At 43.8% G+C, this 13,711-nt stretch overlaps 1 protein-coding gene across 1 annotated transcript in view; it reads left to right on the forward strand.

The window, feature by feature from the left end:
- The first annotated feature begins 1,066 nt into the window (after positions 1-1,066).
- Positions 1,067-13,711, forward strand: part of LOC138504783 (circularly permutated Ras protein 1-like) — a 792,342-nt gene continuing 779,697 nt past the window's right edge. Inside the window, exons 1-2 of the mRNA XM_069625266.1 lie at positions 1,067-1,182; positions 2,247-2,336. Of these exons, the coding sequence (XP_069481367.1) occupies positions 2,318-2,336 (19 nt within the window). The 5' untranslated portion in view covers positions 1,067-1,182; positions 2,247-2,317. The remainder of the gene's footprint in view (positions 1,183-2,246; positions 2,337-13,711) is intronic.

The raw sequence follows: 13,711 nt of genomic DNA on the forward strand, positions 1-13,711 counted from the left end.
GCACAGGCCTGCAACATGAGACAATGGATGGTTTTATCTATCCAGCAGGAAGGCCTTTTTGTTTAATGCCTGGGCTGGGAACGGGGATGGGAAAATGCTTCGGAACTGGGTGCCAGAATGCAAAATGTTACCTTTTACGGCAGCCTGTGCCTCCCTAGGCCTCAATTTTAGTATGGTGATGCTTCAGGGCTTTCCATGGGACAGGGCTGGCTATTGCATCATTCATTCATCTCACTTAATATTATATTGTATAACCCTACAGATATACCCCCCTTCTCCCTTGGGTCATGTCAGGACACACAACCCACTACCCTCTTGCCCCATACTCTACTTGTATGTCACCTATTGCTCACTCTCCCCAATGCCCCTACAACCGTGCTTCTTCGTTTCTTTGTGGTCTTAATATATTTTTCTCAACCTGAATTGTTTTGGGGGCCAGGGGAGTTGGACATGCATCCCAACAGATTACAGAACACAAACACCAAATTGTATCCAGCCTTGATCTGCTAGCAACTACCTATTGATTCACTTATGGTTAGGCACAGACTGCCCCCTAGGCTAATGTGTATGGACAGCTTTCTGGGTCAGTGGGGCTACTTTGAATACTTAGTGCACTGTGCAGTTGGTGATTTTCACCACTGTTACAGGTTCAATGTGGTTTATAATGCACCATTTCCCAGAGGTTTTCCCAGAATTTAACGCCAGATACAGCTGAAACAATGTGCTGTCCAAAGTCATAATTTGCAATTTGGTATGTGGGCTACTTTTGTGTGGTTTCCCAGGGTTATTTTGTGCCCCAGTCCGACCCTGCTCACAATACCCAGGGGTCATCTGACTTTTTGTAGGTGGAAAATGACTTTCCTTTTCGAAGAGCAAAAGAGCAAAACTCATAATTTTCCTTCATTAGAAGGTTTATTTCAACTTTGGTCTATGTCGCATGACAGGTGATATTAGTGAGTGATTACATTTTTGCATCATCTCAGTTTTGCTGATCACTGCTTTTGACGTTTTGATGCTTATCACTAACACTTGTCTCGCTGTGATTTTCACTGGAATCTATAGGTGTTTCAGCCCCGCCTTTGCCACCCCGTTTTGCAAATAAATGGGCAGGAAGACCAGCATGCAGACAACAGACCAGACAGGATGCTCAGTCTCTAGCACCCCCTCCGCTGCCACATCGCAGTGAGTACTTGCACCTTCAGCCCCAAGGCTGTACCAGGAAAATGTTGCTTCAGATATTTCATGCATTTGATTACATTCAATCTCTCTTCCTGACCTTTATGAGCTATCAGTGTTGGACCTGAGTTTTAGGGTGCCATGCTCTCGAAATGATGTATAAGACTTTTGAGGATTACATGTTGGCTGTTTTTTCCTTAAAAAAGTAGACCTATTCCTCCTTTAGAATTATTCTGGTGCGTAGCATAGAAAAGGACAGGGTGGTGTCTTGTTGCATGTTATTTGCGCATTCACCTTAAACTATTTGCCTTCTATCCCCACACAAAATAAGCGCAACATAACCTGTGACAAACTCCTCCCTCTCATCCTTCCAGTCCCGAATGAACAAGCGCTATTATGCACTGACCCTACTGGACTGGTTGACACCTTCAACCATACTATTGTCAAAGCCCTTGATCTAAAACTGCAGCTCCATGGTCAGCAATATACACCCTCTTTTGTTTTTGGTGTGTAGTTATTGTTTAGTACATAGGAGAGTGGTACTGCAATACCAATAGGGCCTTCTTCTCTTTGTCACAGATGAAATTTGGGAAAGAACCCAACTGCAGTTTCAATCCCTATCCACACACAAAAGAGGCTGGTTAGTGAATGACTTCACGGGTGTGCTGAAGAGCGAGCAATCACGTGATCTGTATGGGTTTCCATACCCATCAATACAAGTGCATGCAGTAATGCGCGCACAGCAAAGATCACCAATCAACGTCACAGTTGCAAAACTGGGGACCACTTTTCCACTTTGAGTTGCATAGATTGGGCCTGGGTTTTGTATATGCAAGAAAAGCAGGCTAAAATTGTGTAAATCACTTAATTCCTCAGTTGAGGAGTTGCCAAACATGTGCATGGTGGATGTCCTGCGCGTGAACTTGTATGCGGATGCGTATAGGAATGGACAGACGAGGGTATTCCCCAGTTTAGCTTAATTTAATATTAGGTTGTCGGTACAGTGGAGCAACTATATATTTGCTTACTTTTGTTAGATCATATATTTGTATTGATTGTATGCCTGCCAGATTACAGGAGCCTCAGTCCAGGACTCACTACAGAAGTTAACCTTAACATTGTATCACTTCAACTGGGGAAGATGGCGGTAATCAGGAAGGGTGAGTACCTGACCTAAAGTTATTTCTCAATTGTTGTGTTGACTGTACAGCACCCACCTGTCATTTGGTCAGATTGGGTTTAACAAATACTTTATTTAACAAAATAAAAATACATTCCAAAATACATTGCTTTAATTCATTGGGGATTTTCCTCTGATGGCCGCTGATCTAGAAGTAACAAAGGGGATCATTACATATAGAAACTTGAGTTTATTAATGAAGGAGGTGTGGACATTGTCTTACCTGCCATTATTACTTGTTTATAAAACAAAGGTGATTCCAGCGGTTTTGTTTGGTTGTGAAGCTTGGTTTACAGATTTAAGTACCCAAAACACTGTTTTTTTAATAATCTGGATCAAGGTTTATGATTAAGGTCCTCTCTTAAAATCATCCAGTTCAACTGTGTCTATTTGGCACTGTCTTGAAAGTATTCTTGATGTTCCGTATACAACGACCTGACCTATTGGTCAACCTTTTAGGAGGTGGATTTCTATATAATGAAGCTGTTGGGTAAAAGGAGGACAGCAAGCATCAACCATAAAACACCCATTAGCTTCCACTCCCTACCCCTATCCACCCTCAAATCCCTCAGCACCAACAAAACTGACCATTTAAGCAAAACACATTGCCTCACCAGACAGAAATGAACCTTTAGAACATCTCTGGGAGTAACTAGGAGTGTCAAGTGGGACAGTAGAAATTGGAAGGTGTTTAATCTTTTTGCAGGGTCTATTTCCAGAAATAAGGCTAGGATTCCCCTGTGACTTAAATGTTAAACATATCAGGTCAGCATTATCTTTAACAGGATGCCAGAGTATATACGTGCGTAATGAGCAGGCAATTTTTTTCTGGAAGGTGGGTGAAGTGACCCATCCCAGTAAAATGTCCTAATTTTTGAAGGAGTAAAGGTTTGAGCCCAGAGGGAGAGAAGGTGTGGTTGCAGAGCTGCCGTAAAGAGATAAACAGAGATGGTTAATGTACATTAAGCTAAGGCCCCAACGCAAAACCTGTGACGCAAAAACTTCTGCTTGTGGAATAAATGACCAACAAGGCAACCTATGCATGTACTATTCCTGACCTTTACTGGAGAGCGTTAGTCAGCAGTTATGCCTGACTGGTGCTTGGAGGGATTCTGGCACCAAGTGGAGCTGGGACAATGACCATCGGCAGAGCGATAAGATGCAATGTGAAAGTAATACTCATGTGTTTAAGGCCCTAGACGAGTTCACTTTAGTTTCCCCGAGGGATCCCAATGTGGCTGTGGCAAGCTCTTTTCCCTATGGGCTTGTCTTATTACCCCCGCCCCCAGTGTGATAAAAATGTAGTGTCACATTGCAACTTTTCTTAAAGGGCTAGTTCGGACAGAAATGTTATTGGCCTGATGGATCGGCATGTATTTCATAGCATACATCGATTATTCTTAAATAAATTTCCAATGCAACTTACCCGAGTTTTTTCTCACTTTAACACATATTAATGTTAATGGATATTTATACCGCGCACTATCACCACTGTAGTGGTCCCCTGGCGCGTTGGCCGATCTGAAAGAAAGGGGGTTAGGTTAGGGTACGTTAGTAGGGCAAAGTTTGGATAAAGAGCAAGGGAGCTGTGATGTGCTGTTGGCAGCTTAATTTCGGTTAACACCGCTCGGTGGGCTTTCTGGTGTGGAATACGGTCGGTATCCGTCGTGTGCTGTTGTGCCAGGCTTTGTGTGGTGTCTTTGTTGTTGCGGTGTACTGAAGTGCGTGCAGGTTGCTGTAGTTTAAGAGTCATAGTTGTGTTTGTTTAGGGTTTGAGAGGTGTATGAAGAGGATTGAGGTTTTAGTAGGGTTGGTTATTGTTATGGTTGTCTAAAGAAACACACATTCATTTAGTGTGTCTTTTAAGGTTTAGATGAATTTCTTCCTTAAGATGATCTTGTTTCAGGATGACACAAGTCTGTCTCTCGCCTCTCAGTCCATAAGGTGCACTAGTTTGTCTCCAGAATTCTGTCTTTATGGTTTCTCAGGCTAGCCCTTACAATGAAAATGACCTGATGCAAACTTATGCCTGTGTATCTATCTAGTTGTGATCTACGCCCATACCCATATCTCTGTCTGTGTGGGACGCGGGTCAGTTCAGTCCTTGCCACCATTTACGGGTTGCTGGAAGGAAATCACTATATCTATGCGAAAACAACGGCTCGGTTACCGCCATCTTGTTCTATTCTTATCCGTTGATCTGTCACCCTAAGTTCAATGCTGACATCCTAGACGCTCTGGATGAGCTCCACCTATTCCAATGAGGTTAGTGGCCAGCGTAGACAAACGCACCCTGTCATCACCAACGTAATAATAACGTTATCTAACGTAGAACCAGGAACTTAAACAAACACATCCACAGAAAACACAAAACTTTTGTTTCTTTTTACAAACTGATCAAAACATTTTATTTTGAAGAAAACAGCAATAGTCAAGAGTGTAACAAGTGCTTTTCTTTTTGACACAACAATGAAAATGGTAAAGTCCACGAAAACGTTGTTAAATTTTTCGAACACAGTTCATCGTAGCTAGCGAACTTTGCATCGTTCTACTTTTTGGTGTAATTGTGAACGCTGATCTTCTAATGCCGAATCTGATCATCGATCGCTTAATCTGAGTCTTTCTGTTCTTCACAGAAATGTATGTTCCATGACCGATGAGTAATCTACGCACATGGCGCTCCATTACTGAGGAGAAATGAGTGCTTTAAAATTGAATTAAATTCAACATTTTCACATCCGCATGTTTCTAGAACCTATAGGCTGCCATATTGCTCCTTGTTACTGTAACTGCTAAAGGACAGATTGTTGTCTGGCGATCGTCCCAGATGATGGTTATAATATATCCGTAGTTGATCATTATTGCCCAAATGTTGTTGAAGAAGCCGTCGGCCAGTAGGCTGTACCCATGACAGGCACACATCAGAATCAGATTGCTATGTAAAATTGAGAATGCAAAAACATATTTCAGTACCCCCTTTATAATTGAATATACACAGTACATTCTTATACTGGCTATAAATTTAAGTTACAATTAACACGCACAATGTCTATTCTTTGCGTCATATTGAACATTCTTCCGTCACGTTCATCATGTAGCACACAGCACACTTTCCATCCACACTTGGATAAATATTGTTTAAAATGTTGCTTACATTGTGTTTTGAGATTCCATTTTCCAATGTGATGGAGGACCAACCACTTCGAAAGACAGTTTGCTGAAACAGAAACTTTGCTTTACTGCATAAGCTTTCAATATAGTGAATATTATCGTTTCTTTGTGGATTTTTGACACATTTGGTCCTTCAAATTCTTATTGCGGTGGATTCAAGGACACATAACAATGGGACCCTTCATCTAGCGTTCACTGCGCGCCCGAGTAAGTTTCATTTTCGGTAAAACATGACACACAAATCAATAATATAAGTGCCGATAAGTGTGCTGAAAATCAACTAAATATTTCAAGTAAACCGCATATGATAATATTTACTTCAATGTTGATGGTAATCAGGGCGCCTGTTTCCACTACATAGTTTGTTCGGAAGAATGGCTGGGGCCTGAACGGATAATAGTGAGGGAGACAGAGAGGTAAAGGGATCATGGAAGAGTGTACAGGCAAGGACATTGCATTCCAGGTGTATGTTGATGTCAACAAGAAGGAGTAGTTTGGATGCAAATGTCACAGGAGAGGGTGTGAAGTCTCCCCATTCAGAAAGGAAGACAGACACAGGGCCAGGGGTTATGCACATAATGGCAAGGGTGAGTCAGAGAGACACCCATCTTGCAGACATGAATTTCAAAGAAGAAATAGCGCTGGGTAAGTATGAGAGAGGTAGGGACCAACTCAGGGGAGATCAGGGCTACTCCCCCTCCAGATCGGTTGGTCCAAGGCTTGGAGAGGGTCTTGTAGACATCATTGAGGAGGGAGTCAAAAGCAGTGACAAAGCTGGATTTGAACCATGTCTCGTTGAGAGGGAGGACGGCGAGATCAAAGTTTTCAAGAAGGAGGTAGATGTCAGTAGAGGCTTACTAGCTTCTGTGTAGATCTAGTCCCACAATCATATTGATTTCTGCATTGATGCAGGGTGTCTGGTTGTCATCCACATATGGGCCTACACAGTAAGATGTAAATGTGCAAAGGCCACCGGCGCAGGTTCATAATGCACTTTGGCAATACATATTCCTTCCACCGTTATTTAAATGCTGTACACAGGTGTTTCTAGGTGCGACAAGACAAAGAAGGGGAAGACAAAGGGGAACAAAACAAACAATCTTACTAGGCCTTGTCTTATTCAGATCATGCAAGTTCAAGGGGGATGTAGAGGAGAAGCGCCAGGGTGAGGGAAGGGGAGAGTGCAAAATGCTATCTTGAGTAAGTGCCGCCAGGGTGGCGGCTCTAAGTAAGTGCATGTAGGCAGGGGACTTAAGGGATTGCAGATAAAGTCAATAGGGGCAGTCAGGAACGCGCAGAGCGGACTGGAATGCATGAATGCATCGAGCAGATCGAAGTGTGTTGCACTGACGGGGACGAATGGAATGAATAAAAGTCCATAGAACGGACAGAAGCGCATAGAACTGTGTGACGTACATAGTATGGTCTGGAATGCAGAGAACGTATGAAAGAGCATATAACCCATCATATCACACCCCATGCTTACTCTCTTCTTAACATCACCACTCAACTAGAACACAGAGATACTATGACACCATTCGGTATAATTGTTCTCATACCAACATCTCCCGCTCACTCCCCATCACTCTAAGTAAACACTGCTGGTTACACACCCCCCAGCCAGGCGTTCTCCTCAGGCCTAACGCAGCCACAGTCGGTCTGGATAAATCCTGCCAGAACTAACACATACCCCTGACCTCAACCACCACACCTACCGCTAAGAAGCAGCTATTTAACGAGTACCCCACCAGCTGCACACATACCCAGTGCGCACACGCGCCGTTGACTCTCCCTACTCTCTCTACTGACCTGAACTTCGGTTCCCAAGGGCGTTCAACCTACCAGCGCCTTCAGACCATACCAATGGTATATAAGGCGCTATGTAAGTGCAAAATAACATAACATAACAATAACATAACATAGTTCACCGTAGGGCCAGAGGAAGTGCATGGGGCTACTGGTAATGAGGAAGCCTGGTCCCCATAAGCTGTGGAACCGCTAGCCCTATGGGGCATGCATTCTACATAGTAAATACATAACACAATATGTACAAACTTGTTTTGTGTTGGCAATAAACAATACAAAGTCTGTGGTTTTTTATTAAACATAATACTACTAAAAACATAACTGAGTATTATAGATATTCCCCAACAACAGGTGTGCAGTGTTTTCTTAGCTTTGTACTTTTCGGCACTTATGCCAGGAAATGGAAGTTGCCCATCTTTTTTCACAGGGCATCGCCAGCGTGAGCTGCCAGGTCCGTGTGTTTGGGACCTGTAAATTGGCCGGTGAGCACCCCTGTGAGCACCCCAATTTCCTTCCAGGCCCCTGCCGCCTTTCTTGCTCTTCTTGTCCACGACTTTCATACAATAACTGTTTTCCTGTGCTTGCCCAAATGTACCTTTTCCAGGGGTGAGTGGTATCCGGGCAAATGAGAGGCTGTGTCTGCGAACGCAGAGTCCAGATACACTTAGGGCTGAGTGTTCTTTCTGCAAGTCTACTCCTGCAGCTCTTCCTATATAGGGCAAATATGCCCTGATGCCATGCCAGCATATTGTAACTGCCCCCCCATCCCCCTAAATGACCGGCCTGTGCCGACTGCCTCTTCTCACCTATGTGCGTGGCTTCCTTCCTTTCCCCTCACATATTGTTAGAGTATTCTGTCCACCTTTGAAGAGAGGGTGAGACACTGGGGGTTTCGGTGTAGGCACAACCTGTCTTGATGACGCCTTTTGTTGTGTTCTGGGTTCCCTCCCTGTCAGTCTCTTCCTGTAAGTCCTGCTTCAGAGAAAAGAAGGGGGGGGGCAGGGGGAGTGTGCTGCCTTATGGTCGCCTTTCTTCCACACCCTTACCCTCTTGGTGCCCTGTGGGCTGCTCCCAACCTTAAGGGCCTGTGACCTTGAGCTCCATATGGGTTGCCCCCTTATTCCGTGTTACCCTTCCTCCCAGGGTTTCAAAGGAAGGCTTTTGTCTCACTTGCTGAACTGGATATAACCAGGCTGCCTTCAGTATACATAGCCCTCACAAAGCTGGTCTGGGTTCACAGAACTTACACTGGTATGAAAGTAACATAGCTTACACTTATTGTGATTAAGGCTTACGGTATGCAAAGGAACAATTGTGTGTGTTTTTGGCATTTTTAATGAACGGGAACCACTGCATTAATAAAGCTACTGGGTAACTGAATATGTTTCATAAAGGATATTCATTTACGTTTCCTTTTTTGATGACTAACCAGATGAAATAAGAAGTAGAATAGACATATTAGACCAATTGTGTTTTTCAATATGATATATATTGAAATGTTATTTTAGTCGAAATAGTTATGTGACATTATGTTAATGTGTAAACTGCTAAGGATCAATTGGTGTTAGAGCACTAGGATAGGAAGATGAGAAAGAGGAGAACTGCGGAGGAGTCGGAGAAGAGGCTCTGACACAAAACAGATAATGTTAGCATACGTCCAGCTGTATCCGAAACAGGTAGATTTATAAACACTGAACAGGTGTAATCCATAATGTTTCTCAAATAGTCATGGAGGTAATTCCATAACTCTGCTCCCTAAACATATACACTCTTGCCACCAGAGGACAAAAGGATCAATCTATATGTCTCTAGGGTAAACTTATTAGTGGAGTGCATGTACCCATTTGGTTTATATAGTTTCTATCTATTCAATAGATAGATGGGGCCATGTCATAAATACTTTGATGCGTTAGTGTTGCCACTTTGAAACTGCCCCTGCCCTGAATCAGAAGCTAGCGAAGGTGGCATAGAATTAGCATGATATGTGAGTCATATGGTGCTTAGTGACTGTTCTGTCCATGACGTTTTGCGATATATGATTTTTCTGAATAAGGGATTTTGTGGCAACAGGGTAATATGAGTTGCCATAGTCAACTTCTTCCCCAACAATATCCCCAGCAATGATACCTAGATAAGGTAAGCATGGGCCTCTTAAATAACAGGAGGTTGACATTTGTCTTGCTATGCCAACAACGCATGGCGGGCGGTGCAAAAGGCAGTTCATAACGCTATGGAAGAAAAGAGATCACAAGGCCATGACTCTGAGTATTCCCAACTACACTCGGACACTCAGAACCCAATCTATTACAAGTATCCAGGATAACTTCGAATTTCAGCCCATTAGCACGGAAGAGATGATAAAGTTATTGTCTTCCATGAAACCAGCCTCCTGTGCAGAAAACATCCTTCCCCCAAACATAATTCTGGAAAATAAAGAGATCTTCGCACCCCGGTTTACCAGGATGGTGAACTCCTCATTTATAGAGAGGAAAAATACCAGAGGAACTAAAGACAGTTACTATTACACCACTAGTGAAAAATCCAGGACAGGATCCGAAAGACCCAGGTAACCTGTGCCCTATAACGAATTGTAATTTCCTACTTAAAATCATGGATAAATTGGCTACCGCACAGCTTCAAAAATTCGTAGAGGCAAATGACTTCTTACATAAGCAACAATCTGGGTTCAGAATGGCACATAGCACAGAGACGGCTATGTTAGATTTGCTGACCACATGTTGAGCATTACGGACAGGGGAAAAACGGGTTTTGGTGGTGCTACTCGATCTAAGTGCAGCTTTTGACCTGTTGGATCATAAACAGCTCCAGTGGGTTTTGGAAAATGTGGCCAAATCTTCCCTCGAAGCAACCAGATGGGTTGTCTCCTTCATCTCAGGCAGCAAGTCTAAGATCCATTGGGGGAAAAATTCTCTAGTGAAACGCCCATTGATTGTGGTGTCCCGCAAGGCGCTAGTCTGTCCCCGCTTTTGTTCAACCTCTACCTGAGATGTCTCTGCATAGTGCTCGACAACATAGGAGCCTAATTGACAAACTATGCAGATGACACCCAGTTGGTGGTGGAACTAAGCGGGTGCTACACCGAGGACAGTGCCAAGATGGAAGCTATTTATAATACCATTGAAGCCTGAATGGAGAGGCACTGGATGTGTCTGAATGGTAGAAAGACGGAGATGATGATTTTGGCTCAACTGAAGCACGAGCCAAACTCAGCCCAGAGTTTGTCTTTCACCATCAAAGACGTCCCCATTACTGTTAGTGTGAAAGTGAAAATGCTAGGCCTGTTCCTGTAAACCTCAGTGGGTGCCAAGGCACAGGTCACGTACTTGCACAAAAACTGCTAGTATTATCTCTGCCTCCTCAAGTCCATCCAACCATACCTAAGAGAGGAGAATTGCGCTACCATTGCGAGAGCAACAATCCTGTCCCGGTTGGGCTATGGGAATGCATTGATGTTGGGTGCCAGCAAAGGATGCCTAACTAAATGCCAGACTATCCTAAACAATGCAGGGAGAATAATTAAGAGGAGAACAAGGAGAGAACATGTCACTAAGGATAGAACAGACCGTGGTAGAAGATAGGGTACATTTCAAAAGCATGGCACTAGCACACAGATGTTTGTTTGGGCATGCCCCAGCATATCTCAAAGAAAGAATCACCCATTATATACCAACAAGATCCTTGGGATCAGAGGCTCTGGGCCAGATTAAAGGCCTGACCTTTAAACGGTCTAGTGGCCTGGGTAGAGCCCAAAACTGGAACAGACTCCCCATCGAACTAAAGCTTGAAAGGAACCATAACAGCTCCTGGAAAATGCTGAAAACGCACCTTTTTAAGTGAATAGTAAAGAGTCAGTATTCCCCCCCCCTCACCAGTTGAGGAGACTTTTGTACTGTTTTTATATGTTTGTTCTTTGACTTTTTAGTGCGCCCCGGTGCCTGAGGGCTTTGGCGTGGTATAGACCTACAAATAAATAAAATAAAATAAATAATTTATTTAATTGGGATATGTTTAGAAAAAGGATGCTGTAGTGCTGTCGACAGTAACATTTGTCTGAGCTGTAATCTCCAAATTAGAGTAAAAAACCATGACCAGTGTTTTAGCATGGAGCAAAACAGGAGCTGCAGTATAAAGTGATAGTATGGGGTATGTCCTTTTAGCTTCATTGCATTGTGACGTGCTAACAGTAGCTAACTCAGTTTAGCTAGTACTATGGCTCAGCCAGTTTTGCTGCATCCAACTTTGGATGGCTTACCAAATCCGATTCTGGTTTATATTACTGTGCGTAATGTCTCCCGTCGCTGTAACTGTGAATCACCCATTTATGCTTAAGCTTTATATAGAACAACTATACAGAAAATATCACCCAACCTGTGTTGGTGCTCATTTATCAACATCAGAAGGATGAAAGGCTGAGTTGTCCTTGCCGGGATTCGAACCTGCAACCTTCAGATCGCACACATATCACAACAGCGAGCGCTCAACGCACTGAGCTATCTTACCGGCTATAGTAAAATGAGCAATTACATGTCTGAATGTTCTCAAAGTCAGAAAGCAAATTACTCTGTAGTTGATATCATTAAACGGGTAACTGATATTTAACAGCAGGCCAGTTCTGCAGGTCTGGTGCAAAGTTGGCCACATGTCAAGCCTCCGTGGATTTACTTTTCAGGCTTTAGAGGTTGGCAAAATAGGGAAAGCAGCGCACTCCCACAACATCCTGTACTCTGGGCACACGTTACCTCATACATGCAAACAAACATTCTTAACAGCATGCCAGGGAGATGGGAAAGATGGACACATTGCAACAAAGTATTAATTGTGGCACAATGAAATCAAGGGCCACTTGAGGTGCTATGGTCTAACACTTCTACACTTTATACAAGCTTTTAGGCACAAGGATTTTGTCAAGTGACCAAGGACACCGAGATGGAATGTCGTGTGATGGTCTTAACAGAGACATCTAGAGAGAAAATTGCTATAGCTGCAAATTGTGAAAAGCAAAATACTTAATCCGAAATGGATGCTTATTCTACTCTAAATTCTTTTGGGAGGTTTTTGTCTACATTGTGAATTTGAGGTGTTTAAGAACAGAATAAAAGAGTGACTCAGCCCCTGAAGTGTGCCTGAAATAAACCTTTAATGAGTTTGGCAATTATTGTATAGAATTCCAGAAAGACAAATTTGTCATTCCTATTCCTTTTTATTTACGGCCACTGCTCAAAGTGTTACACTTGTGGAACCCCCTGTTTTTTTAAGAGGCCTGAACAAGAAAGCCGGCTACTGAAGAAACAATGAGCCACATGGTGCTGGCCACACCCAGGGAGCTTCCATTAAAAAAAGTTTAAAACAATATATTTTTTTAGGGGTAGCAAGGGAGATCTAACCGCCAAATGATGTCCCTGTTAGCAGTAGGTGTATAATTTCCTGGTTCAGTGTAAGCCTTTTAAAAGTAAAGGCATACCCTATGTATTTTCTATGTTTGGAGGTGCAAACACTCTGTGAGTGAGTTGTTTATAGGTCTCTGCTAGAATGACCACTTCCTCCTCCTCCTTTCATCTCTCTCTCGTTACTCCTCAGGCCGAGCCAACCCCCACACTGCCACCCACCTTCTCGGTCATCGGACCCTTGATGCATGTGTCAGTTGAGGCTTTCGCTGCCACTTTCTCTCTTCCTCCTGCACTTCTGGCTCACTCACACCCTGACATAGCCCTTTCCATGCTCCACTCTGCTATCTTTGATACTCTTGATGTACTTGGCCTTGTCATGAGGATCCGCATGACGCCCAAAGCCAAGTGCAAGTCCTTGTACGACTCAGACCTTGTCACCCTTAAACGCAAGTGTAGAGTGCCTGAGAGGAAATGGCTGGCGTCTTGTGCATCCTCGACAAACTGGCCTGCCGCCTGCTCCAAAGGCAATACCGACACTCTGTCCTCACTAAGAACAGAGCTCACATCAAAGCCTGCGGGTCTGCGGCATCTAACAACTCGGCCGAACTCCCTGTCCCCTCCCAGGCCCTCTGCACAGCCCTGGCTTCTCACTTAATCTCTAAAACCCAAACCATCCTGTCCACCCTCTTTTCCTCTCCTCCTTTCCCCTCTATTCTCTCTATCTCCGGCCTCCCTGCGGCCACTTCTCCTCCTCCCTTCTCTGCCTTTCTTCTGTTCACCCGTGACGAGGTTTCTAGACAAGTCTGATCTATGAAAGTCTCGTCAAAACAGGTTCTTCCCTGTTCTTCCAAAAACATCAAAGACCACATTGACACCCTCGCTCGAGCCTTGGCCGACTTCTGCAATCACTCTTTTGCCACTGGAACCCTCCCTTCCCCCTGAAGCACTCTCTTGTGCACCCTCTTATCAA

Source organism: Ambystoma mexicanum, chromosome 11 (assembly GCF_040938575.1).
Source record: "Ambystoma mexicanum isolate Mex_15411 chromosome 11, UKY_AmexF1_1, whole genome shotgun sequence".
Lineage (NCBI taxonomy): Eukaryota > Metazoa > Chordata > Amphibia > Caudata > Ambystomatidae > Ambystoma > Ambystoma mexicanum.